Here is a 16,160-nt window from a genome sequence, read left to right as displayed (position 1 = left end):
GATAGCTGTTCAGATACTTGAATCTGTATAAACAAAATACAGAAACTAATGCAAGGCCCAACTCCAGGGCATGCTTACCAGTTATTCTTCCAAGGCCTGGTGTCCTAGACCCAGCTTCCCCAGCCAGATGTGCTCCCACGCTGTGGCCAATCAAGTGCACTTTAGATGGGGAATATCCAAATTTTGTCTGATAGAAATTTTTTAAGGAGAACAGAACAAGAATTCTTAACAGAACAGGTAGAATGGCTTAAGTATGTTTTAAAAATAAAAAGACCTGGCATAGTTCTCCCTTTCACAGACAGAATGAGGACTAGCAAGAGTGACAAAGTGACATCTCAGGGTATGTACATCCTTATCCAGCTAAAGAAGAGTCTAAGGTAGGCCTGGAGAATACCTTCTGTGTTCTCCCAGTGCCAAGGGCCTCTGTGGCCCTGAGGTACAAGAAAACCAGCTAAGGTTCTGGTGTGTGGCTTCACCCTTCCTGGAACCCAATCCTGCCAGCATGCCCTGACTACGGGCTTCATAAGTCAGCTCACCCCTATGTTGTTCTATATCCCATCTGTGCCTGCCTCCTCCATGTTAACACAACTCTAGGAAATGTCTGGGAAGATTTTAGTCTTAAAAGAGGGGCTTTGAAGATTATATTCCAGAGACTATATGCCGAAGATGTAAAAAAAAAAACCAACCAACGAACTTAATGGGGAACACAGATATAAGCATTTTTAGTTTCATCTAAGTTACAGGCTTTTTTCATGTTAATAGTGAAAAAGTAAGCAATTGCCTTCATTGGATACATTTGTCATAGTTCCATTCCCCCCCACTAGTTACGGTAGTACTATATGTTGCTTTACAGAGAGTATTTCTCTCTCATTTTCATATGTGCATGTCTACGCAGAGATGGCTTGTGTCAAAAGGGCATCCCTTCCTCCAGAAGTTGTCATTTTAAAAGCCCATTTTTCTTTTCTCTTTCTGAGATTAGCCCTCAGCCCTCCTCTCTTCACTCTTCTCCTCTTGCTTCCCCATCTACCTAGTTCCCCATCTACCATTCCCAGGTACCTGCTGCCCCAGCATTAGTCCACTGGGGAAATGTGGCCTAATTAACTGTAATGAGATGATAGAAAGAGACATGTAGCTGTCCCTATAGCTCTTCCTTCTTGGGGCCTCACTCCCTAATTGTTCCCAGGGTTCACCCTCTCTCTGGGCCTCTCCCACTCTGCACATGGGCCTCCACAGCTGCCTGTTCAATTCAATTAACGTTCAATTCAGCACACCTTGTTCCTTCAATTCAACAGACATCTGAATTGAAGCAAACAACCAGCTTCCTACAAGCAAATATGGTTTATTTATCAACTAGAAGAGCCCACACCACAAGCCCCAGGACCAATGAAGAAATTCACAAAATCTTAAAGCTCGTTTTTTCTCTGATGAACAGACAGCTTTGTTCCTTTATACGCATGACCCAACATAAGTACCTCCTCGCAACATAGTCTTCCCTGAGATGGAGAGAAGGGTGGGGGCAGAGATGCATACTAAGATCCCCCTCTCCTCCCCTTCCACCATGATTCTTTCTCCAGGCTGTTGACTAACAGTAGTCAGGATTCAAATGGGACCTTTTTGGAAGGCTTTCCTGGGGGTCACCCCATCTAAGTTAGCTTCTGCTGCTCTCCATTCACTGTCTCAGGTCGTTTTCACAGCAACTAGTGACACTAATGAACAACTACCACTTTCTCATGCATTTATTTATGTGTTCGCTTCAGTTCCATAGGAGCAGGGACATCACCCTGCATCCCACTGTATCCTCAGGCCTTGAACAGTGCCCAGCGGACACCAGTGCAATGTAAAAGATCTGTGGAATGAACGAATGAACCTCCTTAAAGGTCTCTAAGAGTCATTAAATCTTTACATTTCATTTCATTGCATTTTATGATAGGAAGTTACTTCCTATAATGGCAGAGTACTTGGAGCTTTGTAAATGCCTCAGGGCGTATCCCTCACAAATAGTAAACGTCTATTTTATTCTTTTGGAAAATGTATCAAACAGTTGTATGTGGACTGGCCTATCGACATAATTCACTGTCACAGAACTCTGTTTCTATGGGAAAATTCATCTCATGTTCTAAGCAAATAACATGTGTAAGATGGAAACAGTTTGCGATCTTTAAAGTCAGGTTTATAGTGTGATGAAAACTAAGGAAGATGGTCCTACACACTGACCAAGTCTTTGGAGGGACTTCGGTGGTGATGAGCTTGTGAAGAGATACTGCCACCTCGTGGTACTTCATACAACCACAGACCCTTCTTTCATAGATTAACTTCCCTTTCCTGTCCACTTTATTCAAATGCATATTATTTCACATGTTCAGTACTTGTCTAAGCTAATAAAAAGTATATAAAATTGCCAAGAATTCAGGACATTACAATGCAAATTCAACAAATTATAATTTAAGGAAAAATCAACACTTCTTACCACAAGAACATCAATAAAATATGCCACCTCAGCACCAACAACACGGAGATTGTTTACAGAACTGATGTATTCCAGGGAACCATTAATCCAGTCTAAATTAATGCAGTTCACATCTTCCACTTGTAGCAACACCTAGTACAAAGATTTACTATAAATATTAAATAAATAAGTATTTTAAAAAAACCCAAGTGTCCGACAAGGGATTCTACAGTTATAAGAAATAATTCCAACTGGTATTTATTGAGACTTACTACATGCAAAGCACTTTTCTAACCCTTTTACATATATTACCTTTTTTAATTCTCACAACTATTCTATGTGGCAGGTATTAATATTATTTTCAAGTTACTGATAAGGAAACTGACATGCAGATACAACTTGCTTGAGATCACAGAGCTAGTAAGTAGGAAAACCATGATATGAATTCAGACAGCCTGACTCCACTACACTATACGGCCTTAGAAACAATTAATTGCTTACTATGTTAGCAGTCATTAATTTGGAGTATAAGGGAGGAAAATTAATTTCACGAAACGAACTCAGAATTTTTTTCCCTTAAATTACATGAGAAATTGATCATACCATTCACTCTTTTGTCAAAGGTAAGAATTTAGCCACTCTAAAATTATAAAATCTATACCATGAAAATCTATGTAATTCATAATAAATGAAAATTCTTTTGAGGCCCTGCAACAAGGACAATGGCGATAACTGACTGGGGGATTCACAATAATGTGAATTGATAAAAAGTGTAGTCATATTAAACATGAGGCTTTCATTCTCTTAGAAAAGGAAGACTGTATTCACTTCATACATTGCACATATTTCTCTGCCATTTTCCATCTGTCTTCCACCCAGGTATGTTGATACGGGTGATCTTGCCTGTTCCGAAATGTGAGTCTTGGATGGTTGAATAATTAACTGCACTGATCTCCTGTTTCAGGTGAAAGAAAGGTAAAATGACAAATCAAAATTATTTAATATATAGAATTATTCTAAAGCTGCTCAAAAATTTTTCACTAAATTTGATTTTGTAAACAACTTCTTTAATACATTATACCAAAGAAATAATTACTGCTACATATTGTAAAAAAGTACCAAGAGATTATTAATGCATTATAAAATACAATACACAAATTTAATAATGAGGAAAGGATAGAAAAGATGTTTTGTTTAAAGGCAATATTTATAAGCATTCTAAAAGAGAACTTCAGTAAGGCTTGTGTTTTAGAACACTTCTCAGTTTTCAATATAATTCATGAGAAATTATGTTATTTGGGACTTAGAAACATCTGGCAAGGATGGCAAAATAAAGATCGTTCATCCCATTCACAAATGAGGAATAGAAGTTAGAATCTGAACACATGAAATACAACAGCATATTAAAGATAATTTTGTATGAATGTTACATATTCTTTTGTATTTCTCATATTTTGTTTTTATAGCTGAACTCTCAAAAGACTTTAGGATACCATGAATTTAAATGGTTTTGTTATTTAGAAGATTAAAAAGCACATGTATAAGCAATTCTATTGAAAAATGAGTACTGTAATCACAGCAAATAGCAAGATTGATAATGATAAATTCTATAATTGGAAAAGTAATGTATTTAGATACTTACGCAATTCAAACCAAGAGCCTATTTCCAACTACCTGTGCTTAATAGTAATATGCAATTCATTTACAACTTGTTGGTTGAAGTATCTCCAAGACCATTAGCAAATTATTATGGGAGTCATAGTTGGTTTGCACAATAATTTTAATAACTAACACTTGTGTGTGTCCACATGCTGGGCATGTTTTAAGCATTTGATAAGCTTTATAAACTCATTTCACCTTCACAACACTGGGAAGAAGATGCTATTATCATCATCCCATTTTACAAATTAGGAAATGGAAACACTAAAGAGTCAGCTTGCCCAAAGTACTGAAGCTGATGGGTCCTACAAACAGGCTTCAAAACTGCATAGTCTTTATCTGAAGTCATGTGCTTAACCTCTGTGCTTGTAAGCTGTGTTCTGACCATTCTGTTCTCTACTGATAGGACTCAAACTAAACGTGTCATTTGCTGAGGCAGATAATACAATCAATTGTATTTTGCCTTCCTAGGAAGCACCTCTCTGCTAAATAATGCAATCCAAGTACAAAGACGTGTTCATCCACTTATCTAAAAGAATCCAGGTGCGAATAAAAGGATTCCACCTCCTTCAGACCAACATGGAGCCTCAAATACTATACACCTACTATACATACTTGTTTCTAGATCATGAAAGCCTACTTTGAAAGGGAGTTTAGTAAACAAAGTATGTTTATTCTTTCTCAATCACGAGAATAGTTTTAAGAGGTGGGACTCACTCTGAAGCCTCAAATTGGCAAGGTATTGTGGGATCCTAACATTTCTCCACTATTAACAAAAGACACCGGAGGGAAAACATTTTTGTTCACTCCACATTCAATCTGGCAAACGGGAAACTTCATACAACATTAAGGAATCACAGGAAGGCAACTTGGACTCTGACACCACAAGGACAGAAACTAAAACAGTGTCAATATCATACCGAATGGGGTATGAAGACAAAGGCCTAGTTCAAGTATTGATGTTCAGCCGTGAGGGGCCTATCCTCTTGTCGTGCTTATCTTTGGTAGACCTGGAGCCTAACTGGTGCTGGATCAGTTCATTATTCAGTTGCTCACTATCTTCTAGATGATAGCATTTAAAGTAAGTGAAAATACTCCCAAGTGTGCTCTAACCTTGACTGAAGCTGCATATACAGGAACAAGAGTGTGCAAAGATGCACCAGGTCAGCCTCTGCATGAGCCACTCTAGGTTAAGGAGCCACAGATTCCAGGAGTAGGTGGGTTAGTTTTATTCTTGCAGAAAGGTAGCTGTGAAGGCCTATAACTCTCAGAAGACTAAGTTTGTGGCATCATGTTCCCCAGGACAATTCCACCCCGGGTGAACAGTATGTTAAACTATTGCATAAAGACTTTAACTGTACTTCCTCATAAACAAAGACAGTCAAATTTGTACAGAATATGAGGTCAGGCAAGGGACAATCCTTGTTTCAAGTATTACACTTTGACTTATCCTCTATTTTAACTGTTTTTAAAAAAACACTTTGACAGCAAGCCATCAGACTTCCATCCAAACGTGGGGTGGAGGTGGGAAACGCCCAAAGGACATTGTTTTTATGGGTCCTTTATTAGGAAGTACTTGGTTTTCTGACCTTCTCTTCATTGCTTTTATAATGCTTCACCTAATGAGTGGTTTTCATCACCTCTGTTTTGCTCCCCACAAAGATTCATGTGCATGACCACATATACAGAAGGATAAAGGACCAATAATCCTATGAGTACTGAAGGTGAAGATCCAGGGATACAGTTCATCCAGAATGGACAGACATACCCTGAAAGTTCTAAACAGAGAAGGTGCTCCCAAACATTCGCATTTAACGTAGATCCTTTTTACTAACTGACAGTTAGAAAAATCAAACTTTTAATTGACAGTTTCTTTTTTTAAAATTTTATTCACATCTTAATGTGATATTGTTACAACATATAATGTTTATTGCATTTATATCCAGCAGTAAAACAGACTTACTTATAACCTTTCAAGGTGGATATTTTTACCCTCATTTGCTAGTTTAAGAAACCAAAGTTTAGTTCAATAAATGGACTCACCTAAAGCCACAAAATTAGTTTATATTTTAACAGAACCTTGGCTGATTAAAAACTCAATTCCATTCTACTCTGGTGTATACTTTCAATTGCCTGGGGAATTTTTAAAAATAGAATTTACTTAAATTAGCTTTACTCAAAGAAATATATATAAATAGTTCAAACAAATCAAGTAATACCTTTAGACTGGTAGTGAAATACAGCTGTCCTCTGCTTTTTCTCTACCTACTCCTGATTTCCTTTATTCAGACAACCATGTTTATCATATCTATTTCTTATTTACCTCCATTTTTCTAAATACCATGTCTATGCTGCTTTTTTTAACTTTTTATATTAGATTTTGATTGACTTTTCCCAATTACATATACCCCTCACCCTCTCCCATTCCCCCAATGTTATATAATCATTTCTTGCTAAATCAGAATTCAGTGTTCACAAAATAACAACTGACTTTTTATGACTTGTATCATGCACAGCTGAGATCAGTGCAGTCCATTAACAATTCTATTCCTGGAGTTCAGAATCGCCTCAGGTTTGTCTTCTTCACATTTTAAATCTATACGTTTGCCTCCAAATTCTGAAATACTAAAAATCTCTTATGTATACATTCAAATGCTTGAAGTACTCGTAATATTTCTTGTTTGAGACATCCCACCTGAACTCTCCATCTTTAGGCATTTTCTGTTGACTTCATGCTGTTCTCCCCTGCTCTCCTCCCTCTTTAATATACTTATATACTACTTTAGACTTTGTGGCTACCCTTTAAGTAATAAAATTCGTCATTTTTCCCTTCAAAAATTCACAGTACCTCTTCAGTTCCCACTTTATAAGGACATCACCATCATTCCATTTACTTCTCCTCTTTCTTCAGTACCTCCATTTGTTAACCCTATGTTTTTACATTATCATTCCATTCTTCTTTGAAACCATAATTAAGTATTCCCTTAAAAGATGAAAAATATAAACAGCATTTACATTATTATGATTATTTACATGTGATTCTTTGAACAGTCAAGCTTTGCGCTATGACTGCATTCCCTTTGCTCTGGTTCCAAGGTCTTGACATTGTTCTTGAAACATACGTCCGTAGACACAATGAAATAGAGGTGACTTTCTCACAGTCCCATCAGGGTTAAAATCCCACAACACTTTATTTTCCTTGGTATTTGGAGAATGCCTTTCCTGTAAGTTTTGTTTTTCTCACCTGACTTGATGATTACTCTTATGGGATGAAGAAATATATGCTACTATATCCTATCCTTAATGTATTCACGTTCTTCCTCATTCATCATATTGCTTACAAGTCAATCCAAAATTGCTCAAGTTTACTGGTTTCCTCACGGCTTGGGCCATGAGTTTGTTGTATGAGTAAAAAACTTTTTTCTAAAAAGTTTAGCAGCCTCACTTTTTTTTTTTTTTTTATGATGCGCCTGTGCCCTTTGTCACATCCTTACATTATTTTAAGGTTGCACGGCTTCTCACACATTTCTGCGGGCCTTAACTTAAATTCCTGCTTCCGGAATCACTTCCTTCCTCTATCTAGAGCAGCCAAGCAGTTCCCGAACGCCGCGGGCTCAAGGCCGGAGAATCTCGCGAGACTGCGGGGCTGGGGCTGGCGCCGGCCGCTCCCGTCCGCCCACGGGGTGCAGCTGGGTCGGCCGTAGGGCGGCCGCCTTAATCCGGGCTCTGGAAACGCAGCTGCCGGCGGATGTCCAGGGGCTCGGAGCCCGCGCCCAAGAAGCGTGGGAAGTTCCTGCGTAGCTGTCAGGCCAGGTCGAAAAGGGCAAGAGGGTGTGGGAAAGCCCCTTGCCGAAGACTTCGTAGGAGCCGAGGCCAGCGAAGCCGCGCGCCCAGACAGGGAGAGGCTGGGACTGCGCTGCCGCCGGGCTCAGAAAGGGTCGCCATGTCCGTATGTCTGTAGCTATAGCATATGTCTTATATTTTACAAGGCTGGATGACAGTTTCTTTGTTTCTCTAAACCAAAAACAAGAAGTTTTCTTGCTTTCAGACATCATTTACAGAACAGGTGACATAGTTCAGTAGGGACGTGTGTGTGTGTGTGTGTCTGTGTGTGTCTGTGTGTGTGTGTGTGTGTGTCTGTGTGTGTCTGTGTCTGGTAAGCAGACAGCTACAAATCACTGTATTTGGCTCTCTCGTCTGGCGAGGCCCTCTCTGCTTGTGATGCATCTGACAGAAAGCAAACCGTAAGGTTATAGATGCAAGTAGAAACTGGAAATGTTTCTTGCACTGGGGAGTGCCCCTTCCCTGGTAGCTCTCTCTCCTGCTCCCTAAATTTAAGTCTTCTACCTAGGTGTAAATTCTCACCTTTCTCCCTGCCTTTGGGGTCTCATGCATTACTGGGTTTCAACTCTCACACCTAGGGAAAAAAGTTCTGAATCATTTTTTTTCATCTCTGGACTGCCTGCTAAGCTGTAAAAGCTGAAAATCTCCAATAGCCTGCCCAACTGTAACTGTCCAAAATTTAACGCATTCTCTTTCACCCAAAATCTGCTCCTCTTTCTGAAAAGAAAGTCAGTTCTTCCAGTCACTCGTGTCAAATCTCAGGACAGTTTATGATGTTTTTCATGTCTCTGTTCCATTATCTTGCTCACTTTCATTGCTCTGTTTAGCTCAGGTTAGCCCCCCATATCTCACCAACATTGTCCTGTAGCTTCTGCTGTAGCTTTCTGTCACCACTGTCAAATAGAAGAACAGAATTGTCTGTGATGATAAAAATATTCTCTATTTGTACTGTCCTGTGTGGGAACTGCTAATTGTGTGTGACTACTGAGACTGAAGAACTGAAGGTTTAATTTATTTTAGTTTTAATAATCATATGTGGCTAGTTGGTGCCATACTAGACAGCTCAGTTCTAAAGGGCCTCACGGTCACCTTCAGTCTCTCCCAGCTCTACAAAACAGAATACACTGCTTTTGAAATAAATGTTCAAACTCCCAGTGGTTTCCGATGGTTCACAGGATGAAGTCCAAACTCCACAGGAAGGAATGTCCCTGAACTACTTTTCAAGCTAGCTTTACTTTTGAGGACTCCTCTCTGCCCCCAGTCTAACCCATATGTTGTCATTCATCAAGCATGTCCTGCAGTTTTTCTCCTTCATGTATTTGTTCATGTAATTTACTCTGTCTCAACTGGCCTCACGTGTAGGAGATAGGATTAAAATAAGACCTGCGCAATTAGTTGGGAGCAGATGGCGTTAGGGTGGTGGCGGCAGTAAACTGTGGAGATTGTAATCTGCTTTATTTTATCTGATTTATGTAAAACTGTATGGGAGGAAGAGAATGTGTGTTTACCCCAGATGGTTATCTTAAGTATGAAGGAGGAGCACTGAAAGATAAGCACTCTGTTCCCTCAGGAAATGCATGCACATCTTTTGTCATCCTGCAGTAATAAGCAGGATCTGGTTCAGAATAAAGTTGTCTGTTGTCTGTTATCACTGATTCTCAGACCCCCTGATCCTGTCTGTCTTTCTGGTCATTCCTTAATATCCTTCGAGGGAGCAGCACTCTCCCCCAATTTATCCCTGCTTATAAAAATCCTGCCCATTCCTCCAAGGCCCGCCCGAAATAATGGTATCCTCTTCAGAGCTTTCCTGATTCCTATCCCTAACCCCAAGGTGAAGGCAAGCTCTCACTCTTACATAACATAATAATTTACTTTGCAATAAAGGCATTTGTTTATGTACCCTATTTCCCCTAAAATAATGTGTGTACCACAATGGTCTTGTTTATTCAGATCAGCAAATAATAGGCACTATTGCTTTGTTCACAGTCTCACGTATGGAAAATTCAGTTAATATATCTACTGCAAGTAATACCAAGTTTACCTCTTATGAAACAACATATCTTCATGTTTAAATATTAGGACAAAGAATATTAGAACAAATCCAATTCACAGTATTAAATATTTACCTTTAAAACAATAACCTATGTCATCTATATCTTATATTTTAGAATAATCTTTGTGAGGAGGGCAGCAAGTGAGCTTACCTGATAGTCACTGGGATTATGTATCGTGTATAGCAGAAAGCGCGTGTTAATCTCCTCTGGAGACTGGGGTAAACCTGCCAGCTCTCTTGACAAAGTCCCGGTCCAAGGAAAACCATCTTTAAAACATCCCAGCCTTTCATAGCAGACTTCTTTTTCTGCAGCAAAAAGATGAAGTGTCAGCATTACAGGAACCAGGCCTGGAGAGAGGCTGTGTTTCACACTATGGGGGTTAATTTTAATTAGTGTTTAAGTTAAATTTCTCTTCAAAAAATGTTCCCTCCTTTCCTCCTCTTCCCTCAATACACACACATTATGACTCCATAGATTATAATGCTGTAGGTGTTAGAAGCAGACATTCTTAATTTGGGCAATTATCTTACCTTTTTTTGAGTCTCAGGTTTCTTCTTTGCAAAATAGGGATAATACCACCAACCTTGGAGCCTTGTCATGAAGACTGAATAGCTACTACACAGCAAAACCCTTGTTAATGAGCCTGAGACATAGTTGGAATTCTGTCTTCCCTGAATTTTGCTCTTTTCTCATTAGATTGAAAGCTTTTAATGAAAGGGACCCTTGTATCCCAAGAGCCTAGCACCATGCCTGGTACACAGAAGGAGCCCAATATATGCACCATGAGTGAGACTGAATGAGAGCAAAGTTTCATTTAGTTGTAACCAAGTTTCTTCTTTCTGGAGCCGAGTTTACTGATCTCTAAAACAAGGGGCTTTGGGAAAATTCAGTCTTAATTTCTGCAATTAATTGATTCTCATTTGTCCTTTCACTATGACCTTTCATATTTATTTTGATTTGACACGGAGGAATTAAACACAAAAAATATATAAATTCATTTCATGCTGTTACATGGAGGGATAATTTAATATATTCAGTTAAATATTTAAGATCAGTTATTGGTTTGGGTTACAGTTCTTTAAAGACTTGAATCTGAGGATTTTCTTTTATTGCTTACCAAAATTGCTATGTTAAGTCTTTGATTCTCTAGTCACAAGATCTTTTTTTGAAATTGTAGGTGATTTTGAATTTTTTTCTATCCTTAGGAATCAGATTCCACAATATTATATTTAAGGAGAGATGATGGGGGATTAAAATTATTTTTTTAAATCAAAGAAATGTTTGTACATTAAAAAATATTGGGTGGATGAACAACATTCCCTGCCCATCCCAATCCCAATCCCTCTCCACAGGAACCACACTTTTAAGCATATCTGCAGCTCTTCTATTGGTTACCTTCATAGCTAATACAGAATGTGCTTCTACTATCAATTTTTGGTGCATCAACTTTAGACAAACATGATGTATGAACTTCCTACAATAATAAATGAGGATTTAGCTTCCTTTTTATGCAGTATCAACCATGGACCAGTCAATAATCAGAAACCACACCAGTTATTTTCATTGTAAGAAATTAATATAAAGAATTATTAATCAGGTACTGGAGAACTGAAAGACAAAAGGGGACGCTGCACAAGTTCAAAAATAGTAATTGCAGGAAGCAGCTCCCATCCTGGGGCTGTATAAACAGAGTTTGGGTTATTAAAATTTGGAAACTTGAGGGATAGGCGGGGGGCGGGCAGAGTAGATTGACGGGGCAGTGAGGGTGGGGGGTTGTTGCTGCTCAGCTGGGCAGCTGAGGCTGGACCTCAGGAGCTTAGAGGAGGCCCTGGAGCTGGAGTTCAGGTTGGTTCTGGGAGTATTAGAAAAAGTACAAACCGGAACCAGACGCTGCTACTGGAACTGGCTGTCAGTGCTGGTGTGAAGAGCCATTGCTAGAACGTGGCTAGAGGAGCCAGGAGCAGACAGGAAGGGGTCCATCCCTGAAGCTTCCAGGCTCCATCTAGCACCCTGTTTCGAAGTGCCTCTGGGAGCAGCTGAAATAGAGAACTGTGTTTTCCCACAGCAGAGAAAGGTGGGCTTGAGGCTGTGAGGCAACAGCTCAATAACCAACATGTTTCACACTCCATTTTGTCTCACCTTCTCATAACACAGTCAAAAAACAGTGTTTTTAGCTCATGTATTGATTTTCATTGAACTTCAAATAGCAATTTTCTCATTTATTTTTTCATTAGAGAAGTTTAGGTTTACAGAATAATCATGTATAAAATAGAGGATTCCCATATGCCATCTATTACTAACACCTGGTATTGGTGTGGTACATTTGTTACAACTGATGAAAGGACATTTTTATAATTGTACTATTAACTATAGTCCATGGTTTAACTTAGGGTTTACTGTGTAGTACAGTTCCATGGATGTCTTAAAACTTTTTATTTCATTACTTTATATACAACCTAACATTCCCCCCTTTAACCACATTCAAATTTATGTAAGTGCGATAAATTACATTCATAATGTTGTGCTACCATCACCACACTCCATTACCAAAACATTTCCATCATTCCAAATAGGAACTTTGTACATTTTAAGCCTTAAGTCCCTGTCCCTATGGTAAACAATACATTACATTTCCTAAAACTCAACTCCCCGTTTTTTAGATGAAGTTATTTGGTGGGATTGTCTCTCCTTCCTGTCCTCCCTTCCTTCTTCAGTGTCTGTCAACTGCACTTTCATTTTCAGACTGTCAAATCTGAAGATACTCAGATTTTTTTGCCTGGGCAGGCACTGGGAATCAAACCCAGGTCTCACGCATGGCAGGCGAGAAGTCTGCCTGCTGAGCCACCGTGGCCCACCCTCAGACTTTGTTTTGTAATCACAATCATGTCTCCCTTTTTTGCCTCTAGGTGGCCTTCAAAAAATGGAAAATCAAGTAACAGAATTTATATTATGACTAAGTGAAATATTTTTCCTGTCAGAGCCAGCTAGCGTGGTTTAATTACATTTCCTTTCCTGGACATCATCTTTCAGGTACCTGTTTTTTCCAAATAGAATGCTCAAATTCTTTCTTATACTCCAGTTACTCAAAGTCAGTCACATTTTAGTTTTGTCCGTATTTGAATCATGTCTTTCTTGAGTTCTTTTTGTTTTCCTGGATTCCCTGGCTTTCTTTTGTTGGAAGTGTAAACATGTACCGTCTTTAATATATCACTAGCATGTTGCAGTTTCTCAACATTTCTCCATTCCAATTTTCCTCATGAACTGCACACACATCCAATTCTCATTTGGACACACATCAAGCGTTTTTGGATCCCTGCTTCCTAATACATTCTCTGCTTTTCCCAGGATGTCCAGGTGTCTTTATTTTTTGCATTCTGTAGCTTTCCCCTCAAGTTCTCAACTACATTATCCAATTTATGGAGAAAGTTTGGCTTTTGAAATGAACATTTTTATAAACATTGTTTTCTGTATTTATAAAGAACACTGAAATATAAGAAATATTGATTATTTTCTCTATTTATAACATATCAGGGTTCTTGGTCACTGTGCTTTTTTCCATAAGGAAAGAGCCATAGAAAGGGCATATAGTAAGTGGAAACTAGATATTATGAAGCAGACTGATGACTAGATCAACATCATAAGGTATTAAGGCCACTTATGAGAAAACTGGGAGGTTGATTGTTTTCTAAAAATAACCTTTGCTATAAAATTAATAAATTGAAATTGGGCCAATAACTTAAGTGGCCTGTTATAATTATGCAAATTTGTGTGTGCTGCCTCAGAATCCATCTTACTTTGGCTAAATCACTTGCCTCAATGCTGACCTTTGACCTAGTTAAGAAACAGCTTCTGGCCCTGGGGCATAAACTCTCCAGAGCCCTAATCCACACTACCTATATACCTCACCCAAACTCACAGCTGGTCCTGAAGGATAAGCTAACAATCACCACCCTTGGATCTCCAGTCCCTTTCCCTTTTCACGCACTTTCGCTTCAAACTAAACAATCCCGTCTCCTGGCGAGCAGTCTACTAACCTCCACCCTGGGCCACAGGGTGAAGGCAGAAGCTCGCAAGTCGTTCTCGCTGTGCCTGTGTGCACCCTGCTGCTGCAGCCACCCAAGCTGATCTTGTTTGCTATTCTCCCCCTTAGTAACACTCTTTTTCTCCTGCATTATGGGCTGAGTTTCCCACTCTGCTGCACCTGACCTCCCCAAATTTAAAACCCAATTTAATTAAATGGCTACAGGCCAATAACAAAGAATAATAGCCTAAAAATTATGATTTGAGGAATATTATGAAGCCATTTGAAAATGTTTATAGCAAATTTACAGTGGAATTTGTAATGAAAGTGTAAATTATAAAAAGTTACTTTGTGGGAAAAGGCAGATAGGCTGGAACCCTGAACAAGGGGTAAAATAACAAGCCACCCCCCACCGACACCTGGGCAATATTGAAACAGACTGTTTGTCACGTTCCCAATCTGCACTCCCTGCCCCCCTTGGCCAATGGCTCAAGGTCCTTTCCTGTCCTGCACTGCCAAACCCTCACATCCTTTATCACCCCGCCAAGTCCCTCAAATACAAAAGTTCCTCCATTATTCTCCCCAGCAGGAGCCGGCTGAAGTCTAACTTCAGACCCCCACCTTGCTGGTGCCTGAATCAATCCCTTCACGGATGATCAGTGTCTCTGAGCCCTTTTTCAAGCCTACCACTCACTTTAAATGTTTGGGGGAAAAAATAAAATTGAAAGGAAGTGCCCCAAAATATGAACAGTGGTAAGGCCACAAGTAGTTTTAATTTTCCTCTTTACACTTATATGTAGTTTCAAATTTTCAATAATGAACACAAATTACTTTTACAATAAGAAAAAATCCACAAAAGGGTAAAAGATGAGAGTACTTCTTTACCAAATGATGCCCAATCTGGTTTCTTTGTCTTATTAATAATGACTAAAATAGCAAAACCAGATTGTGTTCTCTGTGTCACACACACACACACACACACACACACATATATATATATATATATGAAGAAAGGAAAACATAGAAAAACTGATAACCTTGCCCAATGTTATATTGCCATTAAGTGGCAGAAAAAATGAGTCATAGTACAGGTCATTCTACCACTAAGTGGAACTGGAGAGTATTTTATTTGCTTTTGCTAGGTTATACTGTAGTAACAAGTAGCCCCCAAATCTCACCGATTTACAGACTTAAGGTTTACTTCTCGCTCATGTTGTAATTTGAATGCAATGTCTTTAGATTGACTGTGGGTCTGACTCACCAGTCTTAATTCCAGGGTCCAAGTTAAAGAGTAGCCCTTGTTGGGAACATGTCACTCTTTGGGCAAAGAAAAAGGATGCAGTGGTTGGACCATGCAAAGGCTTTTAAACATACATCAGGACATGGCATAACCTTTCACTCAAAGGCTGGAACTACTCTCTCCCATTGCACAGGAAGACATTGCAGATCGTGTGGCAAAAAGTGGAGGTGTATAATCCTTTTACAGGGAGAGAGAGTAAATAACCAGGAGCAATGCCATCTATCACAGAACAGTATGCAGATTCGATTTTTATATATACCAACAGAATGAAAATTTTAGTTATTTTAATTATTTCTTTACCAGAAAGTTTAAAAATCCTTTTGTGTGTTCCTGGTTATTTATATATCTTCTGTAGATGAGATTTTCATGTCCTATGTGTATTTTTGTAAAGTTTATTTTTTTTCTTATTTTAAAAACCTGTTGATATTAGAGGAATCTGCTCTGCCCTTTTGTCCTTATGCAGTCTAGTTTTTTCTTTTTATTTTCATTTTATGTATTTTCTTTTTGTCATACAGAATTTTAGAATTTTATGCAGACAAAATAATCAATCTTTGTCTTTGGGGTTTTGTCTTGCTTAGAAAAGTCTTCCTTACTCCAAAATTATTAACGATTTCACTGTTTCTTTTCATATTTTTATTGTTTCATTTTTACCCATAAGTCTTCATCATCTGGGTTTTATTTTGGTGTCAGGAATAAGATCTTCATCTCGAATTTCAATGTGGACTTGGCAAAGTATAGTCATTTTTTCTGTTGTATTGGTTCCATTAAGCAACTACCACATAAATTTATTTATTAATTATAATGGATTTTTCCTATTTTCTAATTCATTAATTTCTT

At 38.7% G+C, this 16,160-nt stretch overlaps 1 protein-coding gene across 2 annotated transcripts in view; it reads right to left on the bottom strand.

Moving 5' to 3' along the window:
* The window catches only part of PNLIPRP3 (pancreatic lipase related protein 3), an 85,147-nt gene that overhangs the window by 61,834 nt on the left and 7,153 nt on the right, over positions 1 to 16,160 (bottom strand). For both annotated transcript variants that reach the window (XR_013161192.1, XM_077124424.1), the window contains exons 2-5: positions 10,153 to 10,307; positions 3,282 to 3,401; positions 2,468 to 2,599; positions 79 to 187 (exon numbers count right to left, since the gene is read on the bottom strand). Coding sequence is in view for 1 of the 2 variants with exons in the window: in XM_077124424.1 (XP_076980539.1) it covers positions 79 to 187; positions 2,468 to 2,599; positions 3,282 to 3,401; positions 10,153 to 10,307 (516 nt within the window). In the remaining variant the exon portion in view is untranslated. The remainder of the gene's footprint in view (positions 1 to 78; positions 188 to 2,467; positions 2,600 to 3,281; positions 3,402 to 10,152; positions 10,308 to 16,160) is intronic.

Source organism: Tamandua tetradactyla, chromosome 13 (assembly GCF_023851605.1).
Source record: "Tamandua tetradactyla isolate mTamTet1 chromosome 13, mTamTet1.pri, whole genome shotgun sequence".
NCBI classification, from domain to species: Eukaryota; Metazoa; Chordata; class Mammalia; order Pilosa; family Myrmecophagidae; genus Tamandua; species Tamandua tetradactyla.
Note: the sequence above shows the minus strand (reverse complement) of the source record. Positions and strands in the feature narration are given on the sequence as shown.